Source organism: Thalassophryne amazonica, chromosome 1 (assembly GCF_902500255.1).
Source record: "Thalassophryne amazonica chromosome 1, fThaAma1.1, whole genome shotgun sequence".
Taxonomy (NCBI): domain Eukaryota; kingdom Metazoa; phylum Chordata; class Actinopteri; order Batrachoidiformes; family Batrachoididae; genus Thalassophryne; species Thalassophryne amazonica.
Genome location: NC_047103.1, coordinates 114,956,460 through 114,977,317, shown reverse-complemented (window position 1 = coordinate 114,977,317; position 20,858 = coordinate 114,956,460). Strand labels below are relative to the sequence as shown.

At 41.7% G+C, this 20,858-nt stretch overlaps 2 protein-coding genes across 3 annotated transcripts in view; one reads left to right on the top strand and one right to left on the bottom strand.

Moving 5' to 3' along the window:
* The window catches only part of nlgn4xa (neuroligin 4 X-linked a), a 641,760-nt gene that overhangs the window by 396,954 nt on the left and 223,948 nt on the right, over positions 1-20,858 (top strand). The gene's annotated exons all lie outside the window — the stretch shown is intronic.
* Positions 10,281-10,688, bottom strand: LOC117513342 (histone H3-like). The gene has a single exon (XM_034173568.1). It carries the CDS (start codon positions 10,686-10,688, stop codon positions 10,281-10,283), a length of 408 nt encoding a protein of 135 aa, XP_034029459.1.

Genomic DNA, 20,858 nt, shown 5'->3' with positions numbered 1-20,858 from the left:
TGTGCAGTGGTACGAAGCTCGCTCATGGTACACTGTGGCCCAAACAGGAAGTGCCAAATTTTTAATCCACTGTGAAACAGGAAATGTCAAATGTCAAACACTTCCTGGATTGACACTTACTCGATTGACAGACAAGATTCCATGGAATCTTGCGGGAACTCATTGGTAGGGATGGGTATTGGGAACCGGTTCTTTACGGAGATCGTTAAGAAATGATTCGAGCCATCAACATCAATAGCCTTTTTGTTTAATGATTCCCTTATCAGTCTTTCAGAGTGGCCGTTGTTTTTGGGGGTGTTTGTCAGGAAAATGATCATTTCTCTAGCGGGTCTGTAATCAACCGTTTCTGCAGCACGGCTTAGCTTTGAACCTTGAACCAATGAAGCAGTGCTTCGATCTGCTGCTTCGTTGGTTCTTTGTTTTATTTCGCTTTATCTTAATTTTTCCCGCTAAAACCCTAAAGAGCATATGTCTGTGAGTAATAAGTACCTTTTTATGTTAAACCGACCTGTTATGGTCTTTTGAAACAGTTGATAGATGTATTTTATAACTTAGAAATGGGACTGATGCTAACACATTAGCATGTCTATGGCGTTTTCAATGTTAAAGTTAGCATTAATCTCAGCACGTTTGTGTGCATTTGTTTCCTGTATAATAATTAATGGCTCAGAGGGTGTTGTAGTAAAACAGTCAGATGTATTACAAATTGTATTTTTGTAATTTATTTTTATTTATATATTAATAATAATAATAGCAAAAACAACAACAATAATAGCAGTAACAACTAATAATGCTGCATTACAATTTTAGAGAAAGGCACAAAAACAACCTGTTAAAACAAAAACAACAAAAAAGATAAAACTAACAATGAACATGAATAAATCAATATAGAAATAAATAACTATTTCCTATGAACACCTAGTGACTCTTACACCTCCACTTCATCCCTGTTTTATTTAAGTTTAATGACAATTTGTTTTGAAGCATCCAGCCCCTCTCCAGGAGTTTCCTCCGCAGAGTGGCTGGGCGCTCCCTTAGAGATAGGGTGAGGAGCTCGGTCGCTCGGGAGGAGCTCGGAGTCGAGCCGCTGCTCCTCCATGTTGAAAGGAGTCAGTTGAGGTGGCTCGGGCATCTTTTCCGGATGCCCCCTGGACGCCTCGCTGGAGAGGTGTTCCGGGCACGTCCCATTGGGAGGAGGCCCCGGGGAAGACCCAGGACACGCTGGAGGGACTACATCTCTCAGCTGGCTTGGGAACACCTTGGGGTTCCCCCGGAGGAGCTGGGGGAGGTGTGTGTGGATCGGGAGGTCTGGGCGGCTTTGCTTGAGCTGCTGCCCCCCGCGACCCGACTCCAGATAAAGCAGAAGAAAATGGATGGATGGATGGACAATTTGTTTTGGTCAAACCATATTTTCAGTGTGTTAATTTCTTCAGTAATTTCCTCCAGAATTAACTGCCAAGCTAGAAAACTGCTGCATCCTAGTAAGAGCAGAACACTACTGGAATGAATTTGAATGACAAAAGTTGGGGGGTTTTTTCTCAGCAAAATGGATGCTGCACTCACTGCAGTTTATTGTCTGGAACAGGCCTATATTGCATTTCAGAGATTCTAGAATTTAAAAATTTTCATGCGGGTGGTGTTGGGGGATAATTTTGGGTTTCAGCTTTTTTTTTTTTCCACCACTTTCATCCCTGAATTTGTCAGTTGTGTCTTGTTGTGAGAAAGAAACAAGAACCGTCCTCCGTTATTTTTACACAGCTCCAAATGCTGCACGGCTCTGCCGAGTCAAGTTAGAACGATAGAATCCAGTTGGAATTAAAAACTTCAAAGCGAAACATCATTTAAATCAAATGACACCTCTTTCCAAATGTAATACAAACAAACTGCAATCGATCAAAACATTTTTTTCCTCCCAAAATGAGACGTTCTGCGCTTACATGCAGCAGCCAGCAGAGCTCAGCTCAGAGGTATGGAGAGACATTCATGCCAAAATGTCTGAAAGGAAATGTTTTTGACAAAACTACAGATTTTATTTATTTTTATTTATGTCCAGAGATCAAGGATCCAGTGACCAATTTAAAATGTTGTTGACATAGAAAACCTGTAAAGCCTACTTTTAGTACATAGAAAATTCAGCAGAGGTATCAATAAGGGAATCGATGAGGAATCGGATCGATAAGCGGAATCAATAATGGGATCGCTATCGATAAAATCTTATCAATACCCATCCCTACTCATTGGCAAGCTCACACTCAAACAGGAAGAGCCAAATTTTCAATCACAGTGAAACAGGAAATATCAAATGTTGAAACACTTCCTGGCATGGGTGGAGCTGGAGCAGAGGCAGGGGTTTCACTGGACTCCCCTGAAATCTGATTGTACACAGATGATTGACATGTCACGGCACCACACATCTGGTTGAAAGAGCTGTGAGTGCCTATCTCGGCTTTCAGTGCTTACCAGTCGAGTGAGTATAAGAGAAATTGTGGAGAGCTGGGCATGTCACAACTTGTCCTCTGGCACTCCGAAACGGAGGTGTTCCTTTGTCTCGCTTCATCAGCGAATCAGTCGTGACGCGCGAAGCCTCCGCGCAGCTTTCCATGACAAAATCTCTTGTTAAAAGTGAAATCTGCCAGAAAATGGCTGATGTCCAGCTCTTGTGATAACCAGAGAAATTGCACACGACAGTCCCGGCTCCACACAGCCATCCATTTAGAAATGATGTGGTGGTTTCTGCCTCTCGATTCATGTATTTATTTTAGGGGGTGTAACAATACACAAAAATCACGGTTCGATACGTACCACAGTATTGAGGTCACGGTTCAGTTCATTTTCAGTACAGTATGGGAACAAAATGCAAAACCGAAATTTGCTTATTGTTTAAACCAACAATTTATTGTAACATTATATAAACAGGAAAATGAAATAATTGCAAAGTGCTACCTGGTAATAAGTTAAATAAAATCTTCTCACATGAACAACAAATATGTCAACTGATGCTGTCAATTGATTTCCTGAAAGCTGCGCTCCTCATGTGGTGTGAACTCATGCACACACAGTGTAAATATAAGGTCTTACCTGTGTGTTTTAGTGAAGAAAAGTCACTTTGCGGCACTTTGCACCATCAGATCAGTTAGTAGAGTGGAGTCTTCTCTCCCCACCTTTCCACACCGGTTCTCTGTCTTGGCGCAACAAGTCGAAAAAGTCACAGTGCCTCAATAATGTCTCATTTACCACAAGCTCCATGCAATCCTGGCTGCACATGAAATCTCAAGTAAAAGTTTTAAAATTACTCAGTTCTCCGTGTGGAGCAGGGACACTGTGCACGTGCACTGGATGACATGCGTGTCAATATTTACTTCAGAGAAAAAAAGCATTTATGGCACATATTTAATTAAAAGTTAAAAATATATACGAGGGCTGTCAATAAAGTTACGGTCCTTTTTATTTTTTTCAAAAACTATATGGATTTCATTCATATGTTTTTACGTCAGACATGCTTGAACCCTCGTGCGCGTGCGTGAGTTTTTCCACGCCTGTCGGTGACGTCATTCGCCTGTGAGCACTCCTTGTGGGAGGAGTCGTCCAGCCCCTCGTCGGAATTCCTTTGTCTGAGAAGTTGCTGAGAGACTGGCGCGTTGTTTGATCAAAATTTTTTCTAAACCTGTGAGACACATCGAAGTGGACACGGTTCGAAAAATTAAGCTGGTTTTCAGTGAAAATTTTAACGGCTGATGAGAGATTTTGAGGTGATTCTGTCGCTTTAAGGACTTTTCACGGTGCGAGACGTCGCGCTGCGCTCTCAGGCGGCGTCGTCAGCCTGTTCAAGCTGAAAACATCCACATTTCAGGCTCTATTGATCCAGGACGTCGTGAGAGAACAGAGAAGTTTCAGAAGAAGTCGGTTTCAGCATTTTATCCGGATATTCCACTGTTAAAGGAGATTTTTTTAATGAAAGACGTGCGGACGGGTCCGCGCGTCGGGACGCAGCCGCCGCGACGCTCCGCCACAGGAAAAACACCTCTGTTGAAAGCCTTAAGGACAAGTTGGAACATGTCCTGCCTGTTAAACAATTTCTCATATACTCACTCCACTGAAAGCCATCAAAAGCCGCCTGGATTTTACAAATGGTTATCAACACGGAGGTGTTTTTCCTGTGCCGCCGCACCGCGTCTTTCATTAAAAAAATCTCCTTTAACAGTGGAATATCCGGATAAAATGCTGAAACCGACTTCTTCTGAAACTTCTCTGTTCTCTCACGACGTCCTGGATCAATAGAGCCTGAAATGTGGAGGTTTTCAGCTTGAACAGGCTGATGACGCCGCCTGAGAGCGCTGCGCGACGTCTCACACCGTGAAAAGTCCTTAAAGCGACAGAATCACCTCAAAATCTCTCATCAGCTGTTAAAATTTTCACTGAAAACCAGCTTAATTTTTCGAACCGTGTCCACTTCGATGTGTCTCACAGGTTTAGAAAAAATTCTGATCAAACAATGCGCCAGTCTCTCAGCAACTTCTCAGACAAAGGAATTCCGACGAGGGGCTGGACGACTCCTCCCACAAGGAGTGCTCACAGGCGAATGACGTCACCGACAGGCGTGGAAAAACTCACGCATGCGCACGAGGGTTCAAGCATGTCTGACGTAAAAACATATGAATGAAATCCATATAGTTTTTGAAAAAAATAAAAAGGACCGTAACTTTATTGACAGCCCTCGTATATTTCTGTCTAACATCTTTCTGTATAAATATCTCATGTTACAACGTGGAGACCTGTGGCTTGTAGACAAGTGTGGCTTATTTATGTACAATTTCTATGTTCTTTTTAAAATTGGTGGGTATGGCTAATATTCAGGTGCACTCTAGAGTCCAGAAATAACCGTAAACACATGCAACACAAGCTGAACAAGCATTTGGGCACCCCTGATAATTTTCATGATTTTCCTTTATAAATCATTGTTTGTCTGGATCAGAAATGCCAGTTAAATATATTATATAGCAGAGGAACACACTGATATTTGAGAAGTGATATGAAGTTTCTAGTATTTACAGAAAGTGTGCAATAATTATTTAAACAAAATTAGGCAGGTGCATAAATTTGGGCATCCTTGTCATTTATTGCTGAGCCCATGCGGTAAGATCCTTTACACAATGACGTTGGTTTTTAATGCAGTGCCGCCTGAGGGATCGAAGGTTACATGCATTCATTGTTGGTTTTCGGCCTTGCCACTTATGTGTACAAAGTTCTCCAGATTCTCTGAATCTTCTGATTATATTATAGACTGTAGATGATGGAATCCCTAAATTCCTTGCCATTGAACATTGAGAAACATTGTTTTTAAACTGCTGAACCCTTTTTTCACACAGTTGTTCACAAAGTGGTGATCCTCGCCCCATCTTTGCTTGTGAACGGCTGAGCCTTTTGGGGATGCTCCTTTTATACCCAACATGACACGCACCTGTTTCCAATTAGGTGTTCTTTGAGCATTCATCAACCTTCCCAGTCTTTTGTTGCCCTGTCCCAGCTTTTTTGAAACGTGTTGCAGGCATCCATTTCAAAATGAGCAAATATTTGCACAAAAACAAAAAAGTCTATTAATTTGATCATTAAATATTTTGTCTTAGTGGTGTATTCAGTTGAATATAGGTTGAAGAGGATTTGCAAATCATTGTATTCTGTTTTTATTTACATTTTACACAACATCCCAACTTCACTGAAATTGGGGTTGTAGCTGGTGTGGAGTACTTATGTAGTATTTCTGATGTAGGGTATCTGAGGGTACAGTGACCATGTGTCTTAGTGTCATTGCGTAGCCCTTATAACCAGGCCCCTAACCGGACTCCTTGTGTCAGGCGTAGAATGGCAGTACAAGCCCTTTTGCAAGACTTGTAGAGTTTGCCTGTGCAGCAATGAAGGTCTCCATGGGCAGTCTGTGACCTTCTACGGTGCTGAACACACGCACGTGATGCACATGTCTCATTCACAGTTTTGCATTTTTTTCACCCATAGACAGCCCGTAGCAGCATGTACAGTAAGTTGTGAGAAAGGTTTTAACAAGACCCATGCCAACAGAAGGTAAAACCAGTTGGGGAAACTAGTTACAGCAAAAATGGAACATTTCAGAGATCAAATCAAATGGAACCATTGATTCAGGAAAAGAGCTGATCTTGTGGATCAATTGGAACAGCTCCCAACAATGACATCTTACAGACAAATAATCTTATATGCTGGTGCAACACAGATGTCTGTGCAAAAAAATTATTAAAGGCACCAAACAAAAAAGGGACTGATGTTTTGATGTAAAGATTGCGTCTTCAGAGTCGCTGAAAAGCATGGATGTCACAGCCATAAATACTAATCATGAGCAGGTGTGATCCTGCATAAAGGGGGCGTTAGCCACTTAAAGATCCACCCGTCAGTCAAGGTGCTGCACTCATTACATCCATAAATAGAAGCAAACCATCCTCAAATTAATTAAAACAAGCATAAAATGTTGACAAAATCAAACTGAATTCCCCATTCAAGCCAAATGGTTCCAAAGTGTCTAATGTATAGATCCAAAATGTTTCCCTACACCAAAGTTTTTTTTTTTTTTTTAATAATGTCATGTTCTCTGGGTGGGGCTGTGATTTTCTTAATTCCCCAGAATTGAGCCAATCATACCTACAGAAAGATGCTATAGAGCCATGATTGGCCTGTTTGTAATGCCAATCATGTGAAGTTAAATTCTGATTATAGATTGCTGTCTTGTGTTCAGCTATACGTAGTTTGAGTTGAAATTTTGTTTGGCCAGTATAGGCCAGTCCACAGGCCAGTTCTGTCCTAACCTGGTATGACCTGGGTTTTCTTCAGTGGGGGAGCTCAACTCAACAGGTGAAATGCGCATGCACAGTTGTGCAGTGGAACTCATCTTGCCGCAACACCTCACCCATCGAGTTGAGGTCCCCCACCAAAGAAAACCTGCATAAGTTTTGTCTTTACATAAAAATACAGTAATAAGTCTCTATTCAATTTAAAAAAGTAAAGACTTGCATGTACTCCCTGTCTTTAAAGCAGAATATTGTCATTTGATAACGGGGAGCTCGACTCGACGGGGGAGCTCATCTCAACAGTATATTGCACCATTATCAAATCTAGAAATGATGTGGACAACTCTCAAAGCCAGTGGGTTAGAAATAACAACATATGACAGTGTTCACGCAAAATGCGCCAAGAATTTACATGATTATCGTTACTCACCTTCCAAAGCTCTGTGGATATGTCACTTTCGAAGGAAAGGGTGGGGAAAAGCATTAATTTGATTAATTAGCTGATTAATTTCTCAGCTGAATGAGAATCATACAGCCGAAGTGAAATTAAATTGCACACTGGGGACATTTAATGGTACCCTGGCAATCAGTGAGCATTGTTTCTGGCAGATGGAACATGAGTCAATCAAGGCTCATCCTGGGTTTGTGGGCTTTCATGCTGCACTGTGTCATTGGCTAAATGTATCACACTGAGCACTAAGCTCATGCTGTTCACATAAAAACAACACCAATGGAAAACATGGGTTTTCTCCCATTTGCAGCAGTTTGACAAGCATAATCCATGATTTTTGGGAGGCATGCAAAACTCTTTCTCTCTCTCACACACACACACACACACACAAACATGCCTTGCAAATTCGCCAAAACGAAAAACTCTCCCAGATGCCACAGGTTTTTGTGGGATTGAGCTGCTGGCATATTTGCTGTAGGAATGTCAACCAGAGCTGCTGCCAGTCATGAAGATCCATTTGTCATTACCTTTAACTGACTGCAGTGTTATTTTACAGCATTTCACAGCACAACACATGTCACTGTGCCAGACCAAAAATTCCATATCAGGTTCCTTCACATACTCGCTGAGCTGGATTAACTAATTGAGCACATGGACACCAGACTGTAATCACATATACAGTTATGCAAAAAAGGCAGGGTTGCCAAATTTGGGACTTTGGCTGGAGTGAGACTCTGTGCACATAGGGTGTGCCAAAAATCTTTGATAACCCTAAGCCTAATTTAAAAAAAAAAGTTTTTATTCACTAATAAAAACAATAATAGAAGGGAAACTCTGCTCTAAGGGCCCCTTCACACATAACACAAAAGATGCAGAAACCGGAGGAAAATCTGCAAACTAAAAACGAAATGGTGAACCGCGAAACATTCCACCTGCTGTCGGGAGAGAAACACGGTCAGACAGTACCGCGACGACAGTTTTGTGTATGCTCGTGTTCGCACACACAAACACAGTGCAAGCATGTGGAAAGTCACACACACAGCAGCGGAAGAAAAAAAAAAAAAAACACCATAATTTCTAATACTTAATTCCTGTTATAAAGAGTGGTCTCCACTTAGACATACGCCAGGAAGTAATGAAATGATGTGGATTACTGTTCTCCATTTTATGCTTTACATGAAATACCTGCTGTGCTCATCTCATGAAGAGCCGACTGGCTCCCGTGTCATGAAGAGTCAGCTCCCATGTCATGAAGAGCCGGGCTCTTGCGTCTTGAACACATCAGCTGGCATGGTGTGTCCAGCGCGCAGTGATCCGCTACAAATGTGATATGTTTTTTAATTATTACAATGTGGGGAAATCCTGCCATGACATGTGTCTTCACAGGGGTATCCCATGGGGTGATTTCCTGCATGGCACAATATTCAGCAGCTTTGCGGTGCACTGACATGGCAATCAGCTGAAGCAATGTGTGTTTTTATTGATTTCCATGTGAGGACAGCATGCTGATGTCTGCCCTTCATGCTGTAGTTATGCGACTTCATATCCTACAATACAAGTGTTCCCCAGCTGTGACTTGCAAGCACAGATATCTGAACAGCAGCATGTTGCAGGGGGACACACCCACCTCTGTCTGCGGACCTCGGCAGCTCACAGAAAAAAAGGCTGTTCCTTCATTTCGTGATTTTCATTTTATGTATGTATGTATTATTTGTTTGTTCTGCATCTGTCTGATGTCTGTGTTTGTAATTTACCACCTTGCATGCACGGTCATGTCCAGCTGACAGTTGGCGGTCAGCTGACAGGCACCATATGTCCACAGCAAAGCATATGAGCCAAGCAATCACAAATGAATGAATTCACACCTTTACCCTTATTTATGTTATTTAATCTCCACTCTTTCTGTCTGTCACATAAAGTACAATTTACATGGTGGAAGTGACATTAGCCTGCTCGGCCAGCTCATTAATTCCACACCGTGCCGCATGCTCAGATGCTGGCCGGTCCTCATGTGATCGTGTCTGTACATAATTATGTGTTTACCAGCTGTGTTGCAGTACACAGCACTCAGCTGTTCCAGCAGCACAAAGCGCTGGACAGCGATCGGACTCCAGGACTTTCAGGGGTCTCACATATAACCTCTTTGGTGTCACGTTTGTTTTGATAAGTTGACAGACATACAATGATATGTGCATGCATGCAGTTCGTTTATAGAACATGTCAATATTACAATATTACACACCATGTCATTCATGGCAGTCATAAGCTGATGCATGAAAATGGCGCCATCAACCACATTATAAATCGGCACGGTTTCTGGATATTGACAAAATAAATGTGTGCAAGAAACTGACAATTTTAGTCCATCTTTTATGTCCGTCTGAATATTTCTTTTCTGTGGGGAAATTGTGTAGAATGAACGGAGGTTTACAACCATATTTCTTCTTCTTTCCATCTTTGGGTGGACTCAGTGGAGCCTTGCAATCCTGTGTTTTCAGCCACCTTTCAAGCCTATAAATTCCATTTGAGCATTTGAAAACAGCACAATGCACACCTGTCATTATTGTATGCATCGCTTAAGGCTTACAGCCTTTGAAACAATCCCTGTAAGCCTAAACTTTCACAGTCCGCTAAAGCTACCGTATATGAAATTCAGTGGTAGTGGTGTGTGTTTGGTAGCTGGAATTTTTGACCCCATTTGGCCCACGCATGCACAGATGCATTGCGCGCTTTGCTTATTGTGTCGGTAGCATGGCCCAAGCAGAGGGTCACCCCTTTGAGTCTGGTCTGCTTGTGGTTTCTTCTTCAAATCATCATAAGGAGCTTTTCCTTATCATTGTCCCCTGGGTGCTTCCTCTAGGGGTTGGTAAGGTTAGACCTTGTGTGATGTGTCACAGAGGACCAGACATAGAAAATTTGTTGTGTTGCCTTTATTTCTTAAGAAATTCTGAATATATACATGTATATTTGTTCATACATTGTTCAGTGTAGCTGTTCACAGATGAGGTTAAACCCTCTCTTCAGCTGGTTTTTCCAGCTGGACGAGCCAGCTGGATGTCTTTGGGCGTGATGATGACCTTCATGGCATGGATGGTGCACAGGTTGGTGTCCTGGAACAGGCCATCCATGTAAGCCTCCCTGGCCTCCCGTAGAGCCATCACAGCGGAGCTCTGGAAGCAGAGGTCGGGCTTGAAGTCGTGAGCAGTTTCTCTCAGCAGGCGATGGAAAGGCAGCTTATGTATCAGTAGCTCGGTGGATTTCTGTTCGCTGCAGATCTCTCCCAGCGCCACTGTGCCAGGACTGTAACAGTGAAGCTTCTTCACGCCGCTGGTGGCCTGAGCACTCTTCCGGGCAACCTTGGTAGTGAACTGCTTCCTCAGAGCTTTTCCTCTGGTGGATTTACGGGTGGTCTGTTTGCTTCTGGCCATATTAAATTTACACTCTTCTTCCTGCTCAGACTGAAAAAAAAAAAAAAAACTTTGTTGGTACTCTGGCAAAATTACTTCCTTCGGGATAAATCAATCAATGAATCAATCAACAACTTTATTAATCCCACAAGGGGCAATTTCATTTGAGCAGTCCATTAAAAAAACAATAACATAACAATATATAACAACAATAAAACTAATAAAACAGACTTAAGAAGTTAAAATGAATAGCAAGAATAAATAAATAAATAAATAGCCACACCGTGCTGCGATGATCTTACATTATCTTAGCTCAAAATCAGGGGTGCCAATAATTGTGACCAAGACTGTACTTAACATTGAAAAAGAAGATTACGTTGTACTTTGTTCAAGCATGGAACTTGTCAAACACTGTGAAAAATGAGGTGCAAACTTGTTTCATCAAATTGTTTGGCTGTGGCAGCCTGAATCCCAAGGCATCTGACTCTGTGGGTCTTTGTCACTTCATAAATGTCAGTGACGTAGTCAAACTCTGAGCATGTGTCAGTCACAGTCTGCTTTCTTCTTCTCTGTTCCTTAACTTCATGCTTATCATGGGGAAGAGCTGCTGTAGCTCTGACACCCACATTATTAAAGTGTCATCATCATGGCCCGTCCATATGACTGTGCATGTGCGATTCAGACGAAATGCATGTGCAAGTCTGTCACGAAGCTGCTGGTAAAACAGTAAAGATAAGTGCAAATAGCGCCAACACATGCTATGCTCCAGGGAAAAAAAGTACAATGTGGTGCAAAAAAATACTACCAAACCCAACACACACACAATCAGCCATTGAGTGGAATGTCAGCCCCCTCTTAGGTTCCCAAATTGCTCCTGAGACCTAGCCAGCCATGGCAGATCTGCATTCGTCAGAGGACAGAATGAGGACACTAGGAGGGGAGTTTCCAAAGTGAGACATGTCGGTGCTACTGCCTGCATGATGGGAGAGAGTTTTTAAACACATTATACTGCAGTATAAAGCCGACCTTCAAGATATTCGTGTAAGGACAAGGAAGCGATTACTCGTGATTTGATTATCACTGAGCTGTGCATGCAGTCTTTTTGTCTGAAGCATGGCAGCCATGAATTAATCACACAAGAATTCAAATCAAAGTCAGAACTGCACACAGATCAGGAATCAATTAACCTCGTAATACTATTTTTTTCTAATTTTCTCATCACACTTCACATTTGTTTCATTATTTGCTTCCTTCTTATTTCATCATTTCTTAAGTTGATTCTTCAAAGTGTTGCATACTTTTTTTTTCTCCAAATTCCACTTCATCACATTTTGTTGTGTCCTGTGCTTTTCTTGCTAGATACCCACATTTGCTGCATTTTTTTGGACTGCAAGTTACATTTTTAAGCTAGTTTGGGAGCTCCTACAACTGAAGGAATTTAGGAATGAAAACAAATCTGGATTATTGTCTATGGCCACAAGATGGCACAGTCTACATGTATGACAAGCTGCACATGTATACCAAATGAGGTACTGTGATTCACACTCTGGAGCAAAAGGTGGCCACTGTTGAGGTTGATGCCAGCTGCTGTAAACACGACGAAGAAGAAGATCTGAATATGAATGCTCTCAAATGGAAAGACCTCAGTAAATATAATTACATATCTGAAAACTTCTATTCATTTTTAAAACATAATTGCTGTCCTGTTCATTGTTCTTTTTGTTGTCCAACATATATATATATATATATATATATATATATATATATATATATATATATATATATTCAGCTTTAATCATTATTGCTAGAAATTTTAGACAAAAAGAACTTTCACTTTAATGTGTGTGTGATGCTTTAGTCTAATGTGTGTACGTGTGTTCACGAATGTTCGCTTTCAACTTAAGGGCCCCAAAGATGTATGTATATATATATAGAGAGAGAGAGAGAGAGAGAGAGAGAGAGAGAGAGAGAGAGAGAGAGAGAGAGAGAGACCCCAAAAAAGACCATCCAGACTGTTACCAGCGCAAAGAGAGGGCACTATTGATTTAGCAAGTTTTCCCACCTACAAAGAATGGAGAGGTCTGTAATTTTTATCATAGGTACCCTTCAGTTGTGAGCCAGAAAAAAAAAAAAAAAATCAGATAATCACATTGTATGATTTTTAAATAATGAATTTGCATTTTATTGCATGAAATAAGTATTTGATACAATAGAAAAACTGAACTTAATATTTGGTACAGTAATATTTGGTTTCAGTGCAGAAGGTTCCCTGTTCAAACCTCACCCCTGCCACATTTCTCCATGTAATGTGGTGTTGTGTCATGAAGGGCATCCATTGTAGACATCCCAGTCTCACACTTTTTTTATTTGTGCTCCCATCACGAAATGAGTCAAATTTTTGTGACAGGGTTTTTAACTCACTATTACTAACCCTACCCCTACCCCCAACCCTAACCTTAATCATAACCTAACCCTACCCCTACCCCCAACCCTAACCTTAATCATAACCTAACCCTACTCCTACCCCCAACCCTAACCTTAACCATTACCTAATCCTACTCCTTCCGCCAACCCTAACAATAATCACCCTGACCCCCCCCCACTTTTAATTTCTTGCAGCCATCATGGAATGAATTAGAATGAATTTGTGCTGCTGTGATGAAAATGAGGCACTTTTCGTCACAATATCACGAACCAATAGATTAATGTATATTTCGTGCTGCTGAATTATGACTTGCCGTGAAACTGGGTTGTTGTAGAACCTGTAGACCCACCTTGGATCTGCTGTGGAGACATGAAAACATGGCAGCGGCCAAAGGGAGTTACTTTGTTATTACCTCCGACAAGGAGGTTATGTTTTCGTTCGTTTGTTTGTTTGTCTGTCTGTCTGTTTGTCAGCAGGATAACTCAAAACGTTTTGAACGGATTTTGATTAAATTTTGTGGAGTGGTTGGAAATGACAAGAGGAACAAGTGATTAAATTTTAGTGGTGATCCGGATTGCGGGATAGAGAGAATTTTGACATTCTAGTTTCTAACTCCACAAAACAAGGCAGAAAGGCTTGAAAAAAATGAGGGTGTAACATAGTCAAATGTTCTATCAAACAACAAAATTTGGTGATGATCGGATCCGGATTCCGGATTCCGGATCTGGTGATCCAGAATATGCAAAAATATAGGGAAAATAGAAAATATATCAGTGTGAGGTGACAAATGAAGCTAGAGATGCACAACTAACACCAAATTGTAGCTGAATCTGTACTGATTCAGTAAGGTGTCATCAGATTTGATGTAGCTTCAAATGTTATGGAGCTAGATCCAGAAGAAAACCACCATTACCGAAAAATCGTTTTTATACAATAACTTTTGAACTAATAAAGACATAAAAGTGATTCCAAGTTCTAGTGGTATGTTTTCATGGTCAAGGATGTCAAATATAAAGGAAAGAAAAGTGTATGTATCATAGTTTTGATTGTAACACTGAATTGTTGAATAGATCACTGTGCCAAGGAGGGAATCTCTTTAGGGTCAGTGACCCTATGGCCTTGTGTAGCACATGCAACACTTAAAAAATAGTTCTATTTCAGAATTTACTGTTATTTATTTAGAGAAGTGTTTTCATAAATGTTAAAAAATTCATATATTTGCAGTTTAGTTGAATAATAAATTGAATTTTGTGTATTTGTCATATGAGCACTATCAATATCAGTGCTCATATGACAGTAGCTTCTGGGAAAGGTGCAAGTTGCAATAAACTGTGATGCCAAGCGCTAAGGATACATGCTATCCAGTCACAGCAGATGAAACTTTTTTTACTAGCAAACATTGTTAGACTTTTTTAGGTTCAATGATTCCACAGTGTGTAGATGTTATGGCCTCAGTGACCCCATGGCCTTGGCGGAGGTTTGCACTCTCCGAGTGCTTCTAGTTTTTATATAATCCAAGCAAAAATGTTTAGAGAACATTCAACCTAACGTTCTGGGAAAGTTTGTGCTAAACTTTACTAAATAAATAAACTTTCACACCAAAATTGTTGTGTGGGCCGCCAGAAGAGGAGGTACTGCTGGCCCACCACCAGAGGGCGCCCTGCCTGAAGTGCGGGCTTCAGGCACGAGAGGGCGCTGCCGCCACGGACACAGCCAGGGGTGACAGCTGTCACTCATTATCTCATGACAGCTGTCACCCATCTACACTTCATCATACTACTCCATAAAACCCGGACGTCATCTCCACCTCGTTGCCGAGATATCATCGACCTGTTAAGGTAAACTCTCAGCCGTTTTCTGGTGCCAAACGCACAATTGTCTAGATTCTTTGCAGGCGTTCCTGCTTAATCTCTGCAGCTGGAGGCTGGGATTTGGGGATCATGAGGAAGACGACGGACTTCGCTCCTCACGCCAAATTGGGATAGGTTATCAGGCGCTGCACGTTATTGTACTGTGTTTGAGGTGGAAGTGGAATCTCCACCATTGTTGTTACTGGGTGTACACACACCCACATCTTATTGTTTCTGCTCCTCGCCAGCAGTACCAGATCCGACACTTGGAGATGGTGGCCACCTGGGGACTCGGGACTTGGTGGCTCCAGTATTCTCCAGGTTCGGTGGCGGAGGAAATCGTGTGGTTCCGGTTCTTCTCAGGACAGACGTCTTCTATCCTCGAGCCTGCCCACACGTCACCTTTGTGGATTGACTGTTTGCAAAATTCAGTATTCCTCTGTATTGTGGTTGTGCTCATTCACAACAGTAAAGTGTTCATATTCGACTCTTTCATTGTCCGTTCATTTACGCCCCCTGTTGTGGGTCCGTGTCACTACACTTTCCCAACAAAAATTGTCCATTGGCACGCATGCATGTGCACCCTACGCATGCTTAGTAGCTCATACAGCGGTTATGAATATACACACACACAGACACACGGCTGAGTGATCATTTCAGCCCCACGTGTGTACGCGAGGTGCACGTGCGCACGCGAGGTGCACGTGCGCCACGCACACATACATAGTGTGTTCTGAATGAGCCTGTTGAAGTGGCAGACAGACAGAGAGAAAGAGACCAGGTGGAGAGCAGGTCATGATCCCCTGAGCTCCTGGAAATTTTTGCTGAAAACTAGAAAAAGTACCTTCAAAGTGAAACAAACTTGGATATTCTTGCAAGGGTCTGAATATTTTTGCAAGCATGATGTCAAGCAAGACAAAAAGCAGCTCGCATTGTCCGGCAGTGCGGGGATTAAATTTGTGCAAGTGTCAAGGTGGCTTTAGTAAGCTTGGACTTAAATATTGTTCTCATGGTTACTATCGTAGCCCTAGGTTTTGGAACAAAAAATCTGAGTTTACCGCTTATACTGAGTTGACATAGAATTCTGCCCAAGAATCAAACGCATGTATAACGTGAACTGGATTTGTTTACTTGCCTGAAGGCATTTCACTCTTCATCTAGAAAAGCTTCATCAGTTCTAACTGGAGTAGTAAGTGACTGAAATATTCATCCTCTGTGGGTACACTGATGTAACAGATATGTAACAAAATTTGTTAACAGATATTGGTCATCAGAAGACACTTCCGTTCAGGTATGAGTTGCTAATGTTCTTACTTTGGTTTCATTTGAGAAAAGGTGAAGACAGGCTTTGCGTGTCTGTGGTATTGATGAACGAATAGTGTTATAGGTTGGGGGAGGGGGTGTTTCATCACTTTAACACAGATTGCTTCCTTGACACCTATTTCAAACCAGTCATCTTCCCTGTCTAAAATATGACTGTTCTTATCTTCAAACGTGTGTCGTGTTTCCTTCAAATGCAGGTAGATGGAGTCCTGACCAGCAGAACTGGCTCTCCTGTGTTGAGCCATTTGGTTGATGAGTGGCTGTTTGCACTCTGTGCTGTACTCACACCAAATTGCTTTTGTGTGTGTGTGTGTGTGTGTGTGTGTGTGGTCTGTGAAGTGAACCAGTTCCTGTCTGCTGATGCTGTTGTGTTTGAAGCAAACAAGAAATCAAACAAACAAGCAAGCAAACAAAAACAGGACTCTTGTCCTCATTTATGTGAACTTCACAGTAGGATAAAGAAGGAACAGGTGAGGTGTGCTGGTTCTCAGCTGCGTTGGACTTAGGAACAGGTGCTACAGCATCCTGTGGATTGCAGCTTCCCCTGGAGCATGCCCTGAGGCTACAGTTTTCCATGAAATGAGCCTGAGGCCTGGTTTGCATTTTCTCCTGGAGCTGTCATGCCAAATCTTGTCACTATTTTGTCCCAGGACCTGCTTTATACCACTTCATCATGAAGCTGTATAACTGGTGATACAAAATGTAAAATGTGCACTTCGCACAATTTCTCCAATCACAGCCAAAGAAGCCTGTAACTTATTTGTATTTGAACTGTCTACTCCACACAGATTTACCATAGAGCACCATGCTGTTTGTATTTCTTCATGACTGATGCAAATAAGGTTCAAGACATATTCCGTTATTTGGAAATGTTCATGTATCCATCCCCTAATTTGTCTGAAGAAAACTGGCAATAAAACTGATTATTTACAGATATTATACCAAAGGAGCCCATTATTTATGCACCCAATCATCTTGGCTTTTATATTTTTGATTAATTTACATCAGGTTATAGAGATTTGCTTTGAGGTTGAGTTTAAGGAAAATAATTTTAGATTTTTTTTCATATATATTTATTTATTTATTGAGAAGAGTGATTTTTTTTTTTTTTTTGTATTGGAAGTGGAATAAATAAATTAAAATGTGTGAAATACCAAGGGATCAAATACTTTTGCAAGGCACTGTATATGTGGGGAGGTGATAGTCTCGTGGTTAAGCAGTTGGCCAGACCAGAGGATACTCGCTTCAAACCCCCATCTGGCCAGAGAATCAGTAAGGGCACTTGGTCAAGGTCCTTAATCCCCAATTTGCTCCCAGTGTGTAGTGAGCACCTTGCATGGCAGGGCCCTGACATCAGTGTGTGAATATGTGTCAACATGTGAATGCGAGGCATCAGTGTAAAGTGCTTTGAGCTTCTGATATAGATAGAAAAAGCACTATAAAAGCATTCCATACAAGGAACTAAACAAATAAAATACACTTAAAGATCAACAGTGCTTTAACTGTTGTCTCAAGAAAGAGTCTGAACGCATATTTTTTTTCCTATTTGTTTTCTTTTACTCTTACAACAAAACCTTCCAAGTGAAGGATAAGAATATTACTGCAGCACATGGTGCATACAGGGAGATGCTGAGGAGTAGTTCTGCTGTCATCGCAACACTTTTCACTTGTCATTTGGGAAATCTGCTGCAAGAAAAGAGGAAAATTGGTGGAAATACAGGGTTGCAGAAGTGACAGTCGACCTGGTAGTGAGGCTTAACAAGCTTTCAGCTCTGACCTCAGCTGTACTCAGCTCCTCTCCAGACTCCTCTCCAGTGATGGCGTACATATTGCAGGGGTGTATGATGTGTGACAGAGCTGTCACAGGTATCAAGCCTCTGTGTGGAAAAATCCACAGACTGTAGCAAGGAGCACAGGGAGGGTAGGAAGGACAGTTGGAAATAATGGGGGGGCTGAAGCTGGTGTGAGGAAGGTGGAAATGACATGGGAGGGGGATTTTGATTAGCGTGACAGCTCGTCCAGGTGGATGACAGCTGGATGACATTGATGGAGGGGGTGCAGCTCTACCACAAACTGTCATCTTATTCGTGACTGCCTTGCAGGCTTTGTGTACTGCTGAAATCCTGAGATGTTACCAATTTGTGTAGTAAAAGTACATAATGCTGTTGCTTAGACACACTGTACAGTAGGATGTAGCTCTAGACGGAGGGTATACTGGGCAAAACTTCCAACACAAACACAGCACCCAAAAATATGCCTATTTACTTGGTAATGCTGCATTTACACATAGGCAAGACGCATTACGAATGTCATATTTGCATCATTCTTGGCACATTCCTGACATTCTTAATGTGACTTAATGCATCTGAATAGGTTTCTTAATAGTGAGTGTTGGTGCGTGATATTTGTGATTTTCGTGGAGCATGTTTTGGCTGTCAGAAAATCTTCCACGAATGTCACGCACCACCCTCATTTCACCTCATATAGTGGAGGTCTCAACTGACCGTTTTGATCCATCTTGATTAGTAGTGATCCTTAATAGAGCATGACAGCATTCTTCTCTGACGTGCACACAATTAAACCACATTCCGTTTCATTTCTGCAGTATGATGAAGAAAGACAGTGATGCCAAGTTGGCTAGAAGTTTCATTCCAATGCTTCTCAGCGTGCTCCTGCAGGTGTTCCACCTGGTGCATGTGCCTGATGTTTGGGAAAAAAAGCAAGACAAAAGCTGCGTGAAGTCACACATCTGGCTCTCTCAGTTTCCTCCTCCTTTCTGTGCCACTCCATGGCACAGAGCCCAACTAAGTATGCAATCACAAAGCTCTTCTGCTGTGGATTTTGAGGAGCAAACTGGAGCAATCTGAACTGTTCAGCAACTGACGATTGGATGAATAAGGGGCTGTGTGTGGAGACAATTCGCCTCATTCACAATGTGACAGAACTTAACAATGTGCTGTTACACGCGATAGTGCGCAACAACGCGGAACATTATTCTTGACCGTGCGTAATGGCTCCTAATAATTCTCCTGCAACACATGCCATTAATTGTAATGCATGGTAACAGGTTGCGGCAGTTCCTGAGGACACCTGACGCCTCTCCCCCAAATCATCACATTCATGATCAGCGGCCAAGAATGTGTACTTCATGGCATTCGTGACTTGCTGTCGTTATGTGTAAATGCAGCATTAGGTTTATAACATATTGATTTTGGATAATGATTCCTTTGACATGTTGAGAAGTCATAGTGAAAAGAAAGTACCACTGCTGGTAGGTACCCCCCCCCCCCCCCCCCCCCCCCCCCCGTGCCTCCGCAGTTTGTACAGTTCACTGACTGACTCACATTTATGGATTTCTCACTGGTCAGTCGTGGAGCATAATATCAGTGGGATAAAGCATATATATAGACCTGGTTTTAATTCTCAGTCATACTACTTGGATGAGACATACTCATTGGATGAGACACTTCCTCTGCATTGTCAGTCCAGCGCTAAAAGGGTACCAACATGTTTTGTAATTCAAGTACTTTTATTAGTTTTTAATATTTAACATTAGGAAAGAAAGAGAGAGAGAGGGAGAGAGATAGAGAGAGAGAGAGAGAGAGAGAGAGAGAGAGAGAGAGAGAGAGAGAGAGAGAGAGAGACTATAGAACAGGCTGTGTTGGTCACAGATTGTCAAAAAATAAAGTTTATAATATAGGGAAGGCAGTCATTGGGTGCAAGACATTTCACCAACTTTCACATGTTTACATTGTTATTCTTCACACATATTCTCTAAAACTTTCCCATTGCTCATCAGCCTCCATATTGCCCCATTCAATCTTGTCAGCATTTTTGTTCATATGCAGCTGTTTCCATCATTCCAAATATCCAGTGTGGGAGTTTCTTATTCCTTCCAACATCTTAGAAACAGGCGTATGCAGGTTAAAAGTCCAGCTTTCAATATTCTGGATTTAAATTTATATAAGTGTGGCAATACTGTTCTGTCTCCAAGGAGACACAATATCAGTGATCTTGGGAGTTTATAGCTCAACCAATTCCCTAAATAGCCCAAAATGATTTCCCACAAAGGAAAAACCTTGGGACATTCGCACATCCCATGCATGTGGTGCCACATTCTCCCCTACATTTCCAGCATAAACCATGTCCCATTAGCTTCATTTTATAAAGTCTTGCTGGAGTATAACAATATCTGTGTATTATTTTATACTGAATAAATTTATTCCTGCCTTCTCTGATGTACTCCTCAGTGTTGGAAAGAATCCCTCCCCATGTTTCCTCATCCAATGTGCAACTCAGGTCTTTTTCACAAATCCTCCTTAAATAACCACAGCCCTGGTTATTCTTCCAAGGGCATATTTCCTACCACTCGGATGCTTTTTTGGGATATTTGTGGTAGTTGTAGGTAATGCCTGATTATGCGCATATCTTGATTTACAGAAATCTTTTCTCTAATGCAGTGTCTAATCTGTAAGTATTTCCAGAAGTGACCTCTTCCATCCAGATTAAATTTTTCTCTTAACCTCTCAAATGAGAGAAAATTAGCCCCCCTCAAACAGGTCGTCCAATATTCTAATATCTTTTCTCAACCAT